Source organism: Ranitomeya variabilis, chromosome 3, assembly GCF_051348905.1.
Source record: "Ranitomeya variabilis isolate aRanVar5 chromosome 3, aRanVar5.hap1, whole genome shotgun sequence".
In the NCBI taxonomy this organism is placed as follows: Eukaryota; Metazoa; Chordata; class Amphibia; order Anura; family Dendrobatidae; genus Ranitomeya; species Ranitomeya variabilis.
In genome coordinates this window covers 458,066,908-458,079,377 of record NC_135234.1, presented here as the reverse complement: position 1 = coordinate 458,079,377, position 12,470 = coordinate 458,066,908, and the positions used below count along the sequence as shown (strand labels likewise).

General features: G+C 43.3%; 1 protein-coding gene across 2 annotated transcripts in view; it reads left to right on the top strand.

Moving 5' to 3' along the window:
- The window catches only part of UBXN11 (UBX domain protein 11), a 157,646-nt gene that overhangs the window by 64,621 nt on the left and 80,555 nt on the right, over positions 1–12,470 (top strand). For both annotated transcript variants that reach the window (XM_077296598.1, XM_077296597.1), the window contains exon 6: positions 11,641–11,720. In XM_077296598.1, the coding sequence (XP_077152713.1) occupies positions 11,641–11,720 (80 nt within the window). The remainder of the gene's footprint in view (positions 1–11,640; positions 11,721–12,470) is intronic.

The window sequence follows — 12,470 nt, the reverse complement described above, 5'->3', positions numbered from 1 at the left end:
GGCCGAAACTCCGCCCCCTCTTCCCTGGACTGCAGAATGGGCAGCGGATGCGTTGAAAAACTGCATCCGCTGCCTACGTCTTGCAGAAATTTCACAGCATGCGTCGGTATGTCGGCCCGACGCACTGTTACGGGCCCGTACCGACGCTAGTGTGAAAGTAGCCTTAGGCTGGTTTCACACTTGCGTTTTTGTCTGCAGCGTTTTTTGCACAAAAAACGCATGTGTTTTTTTTCCTATATTTAACATTGAAAACGCATGCGTTTTTTTGCATATGCGTTTGGTCGCGTTTTCAAACGCATGCGTTTTTTGTCTGCATGCGTTCATTTTCAAAAATGCTACCTGCAGTATTTTCTTGTGCGTTTTTTTGCCGCGAAAAAACGCATGCGTTTTTTCGCGGCAAAAAAATGCATTGCTGTCTATGTAAACGCATGCGTTTTTAAGCACATGCGTTTGTTTGCGCTAAAAACGCATGCGTTTTTATAAAAAAAAACCAGAAAACACACTGAAAAGCCACCCACCACCATCAAGGTGATAAAGGGATCCAAACCCTAACCCTAACTCTACCCCTAACCTCACCCCTAACCGTTTAATGAACATTTTCTGACAGTCATATTGCCACGTATTTAAGTGCCACGTATCACGTATTTCAGTGCCACGTATGCCACGTGCCACGTATTTAAGTGCCACGTGCCACATATTTAAGTGCCACGTGCCACGTATTAAAGTGCCACGTGCCACGTATTTAAGTGCCACGTATTTAAGTACCACATATTTAAGTGCCACGTGCCACGTATTTAAGTGCCACGTGCCACGTATTTAAGTGCCACGTGCCACGTATTTAAGTGCCACGTGCCACGTATTTAAGTGCCACGTATTTAAGTGCCACGTATTTAAGTACCACGTATTTCAGTTGCACGTATTTCAGTGCCACGTATTTCAGTCACGTTTAGGGTTAGGGTTAGGGGTAGGGTTAGGGTTTTCTTGTTTTTTCTTGTGTTTTCTTGTGTTTTCTTGTGTTTTTCTATAAAAACGCATGCGTCTAAAAAACGCATGCGTTTTACTGCGTTTTTCACACATGCGTTTTTTTAAAAAACGCATGCAGATAAAAACGCAAGTGTGAAACCAGCCTAAGATGGACATCACAACGCTCCACAAACACATATGTGTTAACCATTGCCAGTCAAAAGATAGGGAACCACAAGGCGCAGATGCTGCAACCCCAGTTCGGTGAGTACCAGGGCAGAGCCAGGGAAAATCCAAATAGTCCAACATAGGGACCACATACCTGAAGAGCAAACAAAAAATAATAATTTTTTTTTATATATCATAGAAAGAAAAATAATGAGAAATAATAAAAAATAATATTAAAATAAATAAATAAAAAATGAATGTGAATAAAAAGAACTACCCATGTGCAAATAGATAGTCACTGATCAGTAACGGCTTATACAAAAAACACAGTGATTCAAATTGATCACTGTGCTTCATGTAAGTATATGGAAAACATGGTGAATAAATAAAACATATATAAGATTGATAACATACACATAAAAAGAGAAAAAGGGGAAAGGGAAAAAGAGGAGAAACGGAAAGGAAAATAACAAAGTTTGCGCCAGGAACATAAAAAAGCACCGTGTTACATGGTCGCAATGTTTCAATAATGATATTATTTATTGTAGTTAGACAAATATAGTATACATCATCCAACACACAGCTTGATTCTCCAGAGACTTCATGAGTATTGATTGCCATTAAGAATCTGGCAACACTAGAAATATTTATGCATTTCATGATGTATAGGGATCTTCATCCAAAAGGGTAGATTCTTAATGAAAAGGGTGTTCATTTTGGAAAGAACTACACACCATATAAGCACACAGCAATTCGTGTAATTACATGTGCAATGTCAAGACGGAGAAAACAATCTCCTATCGAGAGAGGTAGATCAGAAGGCAAAAAATGCCGACACTATGGTACTGTGAATAGGATAAGCAACGACAAATTACCCTAATGGAAATTCCTACATTAGACCCAAATAAATAATGTATACCAAGTCCGCCACATCAGACAATAATCAGGTACTATGAATAGTATAGAAGCTATAACTAAAATATGTCACCCTGATAAACAGGGAGGGGGGGGAAGGGGACGGGAAAAAGGGAGTCCAGATGTTCCAGGTATTCTGTTGCATAATGCATGTGACCGAAAAACACATCAACACATTATATCAAATGTCCACCACATAAATTGCCTCCACCACAGAATGTATATATGTACAAGTCCCGAGTTGAAGAAGGTTCTTCACAGGTCGACACAGAGGCATCCCCAAGGCGGCCATCCACATAATAATGAAACTTGCATGGTAACGTTAAAAAACTTGCGGTCCTCCAAAAATATATTCCCGTGAAGACGTATGTCCAGGCCCTCTCTTCATATATCTCTCAAGTGCATGAGCCATGAAGAAACGAAGCCCAGATGTAAATGATTTTTAGTTTTTGACCAAGGAACACATTTGTAACTTAGTGCGTCTCCAACAGAGGGAAGGTAGACGTGGATTACGGAAACGAGAGGAAATGACAGACCTGTAAAAGAAAGACCCGCTTTGTCTTTTTGGTTTTTTGACTGTTGCATTTTTTGCCCATGGTGAACCCCTCGTAGTTATATTACATGGTGGTGCCCTCCACATCCCTCTTTGTTTCTGGTTGTATTTTCTGGTGGTTTTTCCCGCCGGTTTCTTTGTGGAGTAGATGTAGATTTCAAAAATACATGGGAGGCCGGTCTTTTGAAATGTTCATCCATCTTGATCAATTTACTCGTAGATCATGATCGTAACCTCATGAATAAATTGAGGGAGAGTTTTAAGCAAAAGGAGGCTAAACTCAGTACCTTTGATTCCCAGAATGTGGTCTTACCTTTCCAAAAACGACTCAGAGACCATTGACAACTTTGAAAAGGATGTCATAGAGAAGAAAAATCGAAAGTATGTGCGTGATAAGAGATACTTTGATAATCATCAGATGTTTAAATGGTCACACCGTGGCAGCAAAAGATTTGCCGGATTTAAAGGAACACACTTGCAGAATCTAACATCCTCGACTGCTGCTGGGGATTCTTCCACAAGTGATTTTTTATCATCAGGAACAAGCGATCAAGAAAGCACAGCAGGAGAGGACGTCGTCAACAGAATAAATCCAAAGAAAAAGGGACGGCGGTATCAGGCCTGTTCTCCAACATATCGGAGGGAACTGAGACACAACAGGAAGAAATAGAGTCCAGAAATAACACTCAAAATCCAGGTAATTTACAAGTTGTAAATTTATCTGATTATGCTCTCTGTGTTATCAAGGGGTTTGTCCTTTGCACCGATGAACAAATTTGATGAGTTCACTTTAACAAAAGATCTATACCTATTCTGTAGACAGTTAACTTTCAAGCTCCTTTACCACCAGCCGTCCATCATCGACTCCTTACCACAAGATGAGAGACAGGCGTTCGGAGACCTTGTAGAGCTGTTGGAGGAAAATGAGGCATCAGGCACAGGTATTACCAACAGTGCCTCCAGTCAGCTATGGCGATTACCATCACAAGCGACACCATCTTTTTCATTGTTCCCCACGATTCAAATATTCTATGATACGGTGAGCAAGGCAATCGCCAATCTAAAGCCTAACAAACATCAAGGGGAAAACTTAGGACCAACTGAACGGAAAATCATGTCCAAGTTGAGAAGTAATCCGTCATTCGTTATTAACCCCTTCATGAACTTGGGATTTTCCGTTTTTCCGTGTTCGTTTTTCGCTCCCCTCCTTCCCAGAGCCGTAACTTTTTTATTTTTCCGTCAATTTGGCCATGTGAGGGGTTATTTTTTGCGGGACGAGTTGTACTTTTGAACGACATCATTGGTTTTACCATGTAGTGTACTAGAAAACGGGAAAAATATTCCAAGTGCGGTGAAATTGCAAAAAAGTGCAATCCCACACTTGTTTTTTGCTTGGCTTTTTTGCTAGGTTCATTAAATGCTAAAACTGACCTGCCATTATGATTCTTCAGGTCAGTACGAGTTCATAGACACCTAACATGACTAGGTTATTTTTTATCTAAGTGGTGAAAAAAATTCCAAACTTTGCTAAAAAAAAAAAAAAAAATTCTTTTGATCACCCGTTATTGCATTTTAATGCAATGTCGCGGCGACAAAAAAAACGTAATTCTGGCTTTTTGAATTTTTTTCTCGCTACGCCGTTTAGCGATCAGGTTAATGCTTTTTATTATTGATAGATCGGGCGATTTTGAACGCGGTGATACCAAATATGTGTAGGTTTGATTTTTTTTTTATTGATTTATTTTGATTGGGGCGAAAGGGGTGTGATTTAAACTTTTATTTATTTATTTTTTTCACATTTTTTTTAACTTTTTTTTTTACTTTTGCCATGCTTCAATAGCCTCCATAGGAGGCTAGAAGCAGGCACAACGCGATCGCCTCTGCTACATAGCAGCGATCTGATGTTCGCTGCTATGTAACAGAAATGCAGGTGTGCTGTGAGCGCCGACCACAGGGTGGCGCTCACAGCTGCCGGGGATCAGTAATGATAGAGGTCTCAAGGACCTCTATGGTTACCATTCTCCGATCATGTGACGGGGGTCGGCGATGCGATCATTTCCGGCCGCCCGGCTGGACGCGGTAGTTAAATGCCGCTGTCTTCGTTTGACAGTGGCATTTAACTAGTTAATAAGTGTGGGCAGATCGCGATTCTGCCCGCGCCTATTACGGGCACATGTCAGCTGTTCAAAACAGCTGACATGTCTCGGCTTTGATGCGGGCTCACCGCCGGAGCCCGCATCAAAGAGGGGCTTCCGAGGTCAGAAAGGGGTTAAGGAGGCGGACAAAGGCGGCAACATTGTTCTCTCGCCCATCAATATGTACACAAAAGAAGCTAAAAAACAGTTGAGCAATACTAACTGCTACCACGCATTGCCATCCGATCCAACTACCGTTTTCCAGAAAAAACTAGACCGTCTGCTGTTTATGGCCAGATGTAATGACATCTTGACTAAGAAGAAGTTTAATTTTTTGACCACGCAACATCCGGTCGTGCCGACATTGTACTTATTGCCAAAAATTCATAAATCTGTTCATGAGCCCCCAGGTGGGCCAATCGTTGCGGCTATTGGCAGCCTGTTTAAAAGGCCGTGTATTTATTTGGATTATTTTTTGCAGCCTTTTGTTCCTCTCTTAGGCCTCTTTCACACTAGTGTCGTGCACTGCACGTCGCAATGCGTCGTTGTGGATAAAAAACGCATCCTGCAAAATTGTCTGCAGGATGCGTTTTTTTCTCCATAGACTTTTATTAGCGACGCATTGCGATGCAGTGCCACACGTCGCAACCGTCGTGCGACGGTTGCGCCGTGTTTTGGCGCACCGCCGCCACATAAAAACGTTACATGTAACTTTTTTTGTGCGTCGGGACCGCTATTTTCAACCGCGCATGCACTGCCGAAACTCCGCCCCCTCCTCCCCGTACCTTACAATGAAGCAGCGGAAGTGTCTTAAGACTGCTTCCGCTGCCAACGTCGGGCATTTTCTTCACAGTATGCGTCGGTACGTCAGGCCAACGCAGCGCGACGGCCCCGTACCGACACTAGTGTGAAAGTAGCCTTAGGCTACTTTCACACTTCCGTTTTTTTTTAATCCGTCACAATGCGTGGGCGCGACGTATCGACGGATGCGTCAAAAATAGTGAAAAACGGATGCAAGGCATCCAGTATTTCGACGGATCCACTAGACGGTTCCGTTGAAAAACTGGATCCGTTGCATCCGTTTTCTCTATTTTTACCATCCGTTTCGTCCGTTTTTTTTTACGGATCTGTTTTCCATGCCTAAAAATGGGAGTCTCCCAAATGTGATTGGCTACTGGAAAATAGGGAAACCAATATATTGACTGGCTGGCTGTCTTCAGGCTGGAAGGAGTCTTGCTGGCACATTTGGGGGTGACGCTCCAGACCAGGTTTATATAGATTTGGGGCCTGTCTGGCCAATTGGCTACAAATTCCTGATTCTGAGCATGCTCAGTGTAAAAAAATGGATTCAAGCGCTGGATTCCGTCATACTACGTGTCGCGACGGATCCTGCGTCCATAGGCTTCCATTCTAGTCAACGACGTATGCCGCAGGATCCATCGCAACACGTTTTCCCGACACAGACAAAAAACGTTAGGCTACTTTCACACTAGCGTTTTTTGCAATCCGTCGCAATGCGTCGTTTGGCCGAAAAAATGCATCCTGCAAAAGTGCTTGCAAGATGCGTTTTTTTCCCATAGACTAACATTAAGCGACGTATTGCGATGGATTGACACACGTCGCAACCGTCGTGCGACGGTTGCGCCGTGTTGTGGCGGACCGTCGGCACTAAAAAAACGCTACATGTCACGTTTTTTGCCTGCGCATGCGCGGCCGGAACTCCGCCCCCACCTCCACGCACCTCACAATGGGGCGACGGATGTGCTGGAAAAATGCATCCGCTGCCCCCGTTGTGCGGCGCAGAGAACGCTAGCGTCGGTAACCTCGGCCCGACGCACTGCGACGGGCCGAGCCCGACGCTAGTGTGAAAGTAGCCTTACATTGAACGTTTTTCCAGACGACGGTCCGCCAAAACACGACAGATCCGTCACACGGTGGATGCGACGTGTGGCCATCCGTCGCGATCCGTCGCTAATACAAGTCTATGGGAAAAAACGGATCCTGCGGGCACATTTGCAGGATCCGTTTTTTTTCCAAAACGACGCATTGCAACGGATCTGAAAAGACGGAAGTGTGAAAGAGGCCTTAGACTCATATGTACAGGATACCTCCCATTTGATCCGACAGCTACAAGATTTGACCATCCCATTGAACACCATCCTCGTGACGATGGACGTAGAGTCTTTGTACACAAGCATTGATCATGCATTGGGCATAGAGGCAGTTTCCTTTTTTCTGGATCGTCAGACCTCAGGTGACCGAAGACATCACTCATTTATTTTGGATCTTTTGTCCTTTGTACTGTCTAACAGTTAATTTGTTTTCGACCGTGTTTTTTATAAACAGGTGTCAGGCACTGCCTTGGTGGCACGCTGTGCTCCTTCTTATGTCAACCTCTTCATGGGTTGGTGGGAGGAGACACACATGCGCCCATCGCAGGCTTTTCAAGCCAACGTTTTTCGTTGCTTTCGATATATTGATAATCTTGTACTTTTTTGGTCCGGATCTGAATCTGATTGCACAGCCTTCATCTCTGAACTGAATAATAACACCTTGAACATTGCTTTGACAGCCTCCCTCTCGACATCCACGGTGTTTTTCCTGGATCTGAAGATCATGAAGGATAGCACTCGAATACGGACTAAATTATTTCGCAAGATGACTGCCACAAATAGTCTACTACACTTCATGAGTTTCCATCCTCAACATCTGCGCAATAACTTACCATAAGGTCAGTTCGTAAGGGTTAGGCACAACTGTAGTTCCGACACCGATTTCCGAGAAGGTGCATTGGATCTCACTAACCGCCTCTCTCGGAGGGGATATTCCCGTCGGGTAATATCCCAAGCTTTCCAACACTCGGTCAATAGTGACAGGTACACCCTTCTACAACCTAGGACACGGGATGCATCAAGGACCTTAAACTTGGTTACAGTTTACAATAACCAATGGCGGGATATCCAGGATCAATTGAGTTGACATTGGGACATCCTACTCAGTGAGCCAAAACTAAGGCCTTTTATCTCTGACTTTCCAAAGATGGTAGCCAGAAAGGCAAAAAATCTTAAAGACTATCTAACTACCAGCCATTTTAAAAGACCCATGATTAGATCGGGAACAGGTAGTTGCCTAGTAGGCTCTTTTCCCTGTGGGGGATGAAATATATGTCCATATATGATTGCCAGTGATAGCATTACTCTGCCTATTTTTCCAGAAACCATTAAGACCAAATTTTATTCAAACTGTCGATCAAGAAATGTGGTCTACTTGCTGATTTGTCCTTGTCTAAGGATTTATTTGGGCCAAACTGGCCAGGAGGTTAGGCGTAGGATCCAACAACAAGTGTAATGGTGGTGGACCAAGCCCAGAGCAATATCCGAGGTGGGAATCCAACTAAGGAATTGCTCCACCGGGAATCACGCTGGATATATGATCTTAAGAGCCTGACTCCAAATGAAGAATTACTTTTCTCTGGTTTTTATGGTTAATAAGCCTTTTGAGATCTAACATATTGCTGGTCTTCCTTTTACAGGTCTGTTATTTCCTCTCGTTTCCATAATCCACGTCTACCTTCCCTCTGTTGGAGATGCACTAAGTTACAAATGTGTTCCTTGGTCAAAAACTAAAAATCATTTACATCTGGGCTTCGTTTCTTCATGGCTCATGCACTTGAGAGATATATGAAGAGTGGGCTTGCTCTGGACATACGTCTTCACGGGAATATATTTTTGGAGGACCGCAAGTTTTTTAACGTTACCATGCAAGTTTCATTATTATGTGGATGGCCGCCTTGGGGATGCCTCTGTGTCGACCTATGAAGAACCTTCTTCAACTCGGGACTTGTACATATATACATTCTGTGGTGGAGGCAATTTATGTGGTGGACATTTGATATAATGTGTTGATGTGTTTTTCAGTCACATGCATTATGCAACAGAATACCTGGAACATCTGGACTCCCTTTTTCCCGTCCCCTTCCCCCCTCCCTGTTTATCAGGGTGACATATTTTAGTTATAGCTTCTATACTATTCATAGTACCTGATTATTGTCTGATGTGGCGGAATTGGTATACATTATTTATTTGGGTCTAATGTAGGAATTTCCATTAGGGTAATTTGTCCAAGGAGCAGTAGTTGCTTATCCTATTCACAGTACCATAGTTTCGGCATTTTTTGCCTTCTGATCTACCTCTCTCGATAGGAGATTGTTTTCTCCGTCTTGACATTGCGCATCTCATTACACGAATTGCTGTGTGCTTATATGGTGTGTAGTTCTTTCCAAAATGAACACCCTTTTCATTAAGAATCTACCCTTTTGGATGAAGATCCCTATACATCATGAAATGCATGAATATTTCTAGTGTTGCCAGATTCATAATGGCAATCAATACTCATGAAGTCTCTGGAGAATCAAGCTGTGTGTTGGATGATGTATACTATATTTGTCTAACTACAATAAATAATATCATTATTGAAACATTGTGACCATGTAACACGGTGCTTTTTTATGTTCCTGGCGCAAACTTTGTTATTTTCCTTTCCGTTTCTCCTCTTTTTCCCTTTCCCCTTTTTCTCTTTTTATGTGTATATTATCAATCTTATATATGTTTTATTTATTCACCATGTTTTCCATATACTTACATGAAGCACAGTGATCTATTTGAATCACTGTGTTTTTTGTATAAGCCGTTACTGATCAGTGACTATCTATTTGCACATGGGTAGTTCTTTTTATTCACATTCATTTTTTATTTATTTATTTACTTTAATATTATTTTTTATTATTTCTCATTATTTTTCTTTCTATGATATATAAAAAAAAATATTTTTTTGTGTTTTTTGTTTTTTTGTTTGCTCTTCAGGTATGTGGTCCCTATGTTGGACTATTTGGATTTTCCCTGGCTCTGCCCTGGTACTCACCGAACTGGGGTTACAGCATCTGCGCCTTGTGGTTCCCTATCTTTTGACTGGCAATGGTTAACACATATGTGTTTGTGGAGCGTTGTGATGCCCATCTTACTGGCAGCTATACATGGCTTTGCCCGGCATTATGCCGCTGCGCGCGTGAGCGAGCGCAGCTACTTGGCGCCTGCATGGTTGGTCACAGTGGGCGGTCTCACTGACGCTCCCAGATTTTTTGAGTTAGATAATCAATCATGACAGCTATATTATGCACTTGTTGGACGCAGCATACATTCACTTCTTTCCCCTGACGAAGCCACAACTGTGGTGGCGATACGCGTGGGGTGCTCACCCGCACCTACTCAGCTCAAATGACGCTCCATTGGACTCGTGCACACCCCAATCGTGGGGTCTGAATATTGGCCTTCTTTTTCTTGCCTGCGGTGGAAACAGGTTTTGTATACCATTATTGCCTGGGTCCCATTAACATTACTTGCTGAACAGGGACCACATGGTCTTGGAAACATACAGATTTACTTAGCCTGGTTTTCTCAGGCGAGACTACACTTAAAGCTTTGTTCAGGACTGACCATGTTCCTTCCCACCTTATTGGTTATATGGTACTGTGAATAGTTAGGTCAGTGTATTAACTTGCATGTGTTTATGGTATACATATTATATACAAGATTTGTCATTATATATGCAGTTTCATTGTCATTAAAGGGCCACTGTCACCCCCCTCCAGCCGTTATAAACTAAAAGAGCCACCTTGTGCAGCAGTAATGCTGCAGTCTAACAAGGTGGCTCTTTTAGTTTTTGATTCAGTTATTCCCTCAATAAAGCGTTTTAAAATTTGTACAAAATAACCTGTCCTTAGACCTGGAGGCGGTCCGAAGCTTCCTCGGTGAATCTCCCAACGTGCGCCTGTGCGGGCAGTGTGGCCACTCTGTTGCTGAATCCCCGCCCCGCACTGTGTTATTCTTTATGCACAGTGCGGGGCTGGGGTTCCTGGGCATGCGCACTGCGCTGTTCAGACGCTCCCCCAGCTCAGACGCTCCCCCGCCTTCCAGCGTTATTTGCGGCTGCTTCATTCCAAACGCTGGCAAGGAAACCTGTATATTACGGCAACACTGGAAGGCGGGGGACCGGGGGAGCGTCTGAACAGCGCAGTGCGCATGCCCAGGAACCCCAGCCCCGCACTGTGCATAACACAGTGCGGGGCGGGGATTCAGCAACAGGGTGGCCGCACTGCCCGCACAGGCGCAGTCAGGCACCCTGCATCTGACCTATGACGGACAATGAAGACTGCGCCTGCCCCAGGCAGGCACGCACAGCGCAGGCGCCGGATTTAAGAAGAAACAGCGCTCAGGGGGCGGCGACCACATCCCCAGAAGAGAAGAGTGACGGCCGTTGGGAGATTCACCGAGGAAGCTTCGGACCGCCTCCAGGTCTAAGGACAGGTTATTTTGTACAGATTTTAAAATGCTTTATTGAGGGAATAACTGAATCAAAAACTAAAAGAGCCACCTTGTTAGACTGCAGCATTACTGCTGCACAAGGTGGCTCTTTTAGTTTATAACGGCTGGACGGGGTGACAGTGGCCCTTTAAGGGATTTTCACATGCATGTTCTGGAGCTTATAACAGCAATTTGAGTTTGAGCAGGCAGCTGCGGTGGACCATGGACTTTATTATAAGGCATGACCATTGAATATTTCACAATGTGTTTTTAAATGTTTTTAATTGTTAGTGTGTCTTATGTGCTTTGTTTATTTTGTGCAATTGAAATAAAAAATCTTTTGGCAACTTTAATGAGTTTGGGTGTTCCCTGTTACATGAGCATGCTTTTTCTCTTTTTGATTTTTTGACACATACCGACCATTCACCACAATGCCAGACACTGTCTTACTATCCCCATTACGTCTCCATGTGTGTCTTGGGGAGCACATACAGCGCCCCCTAGCTGTAACAGGGGTCACTGCATCACACTAGTCTTTTGATTATAGACCATCCTGAAGGGAAAAATCAAGTTCAAGACCTTGAGAAAAAATGCCAGAATCTGCAGAAGAAAGTAGATGAGATGGAGGTATGTCTATCACTGTTCCTTTAGCCCAGTGTTTCCCAAACTCCAGTCCTCACGGTCTCCAACAGATCATGTTTTCAGGATTTCTAGTAAGGCACCAGAAACGGCCACAGGTTCTCCTCAGTGTGCAATACTAAGGAAACCCTGAAAATATGATATGTTGGGGGCCGTGAGGATGGGGTTTGGGAAATTCTGATCTAGCTTTACAGTATTGGTGGGTTTTTTCTGTGGAATCTAATAGACATTATTCAAAGAAAAACAACTTATTATATTTATAAAGGACCTTTCTTGAGCTAGACAATGTAATAACATTATGCTGCAGAGTGGAATAAAATGTTTTAAGTTACATACACTGCTCAAAAAAATAAATGGAAAACTTAAGCAACAGAATATAACTCCAAGTAAATCAAACCTCTGTGAAATCAAACTGTCCACTTAGGAAGCAACACTGATTGACAAACAATTTCACATGCTGTTGTTCAAATGGAATAGACAACAGATGGAAATTATTGGCAATTATCAAGACACACTCAATAAATGAGTGGTTCTGCAGGTGGGGACCACAGGCCAAATCTCAGTACCAATGATTTCTGGCTGATGTTTGAGTCACTTTTGAATGTTGGTTGTGCTTTCACACTCGTGGTAGCATGAGACTGACTCTACAAGCCACACAAGTGGCTCAGGTAGTGCAGCTCATTCTGGATGGCAAGAAGGTTTGCTGTGTCTGTCAGTGTAATGTCCAGAGGCTGGAGG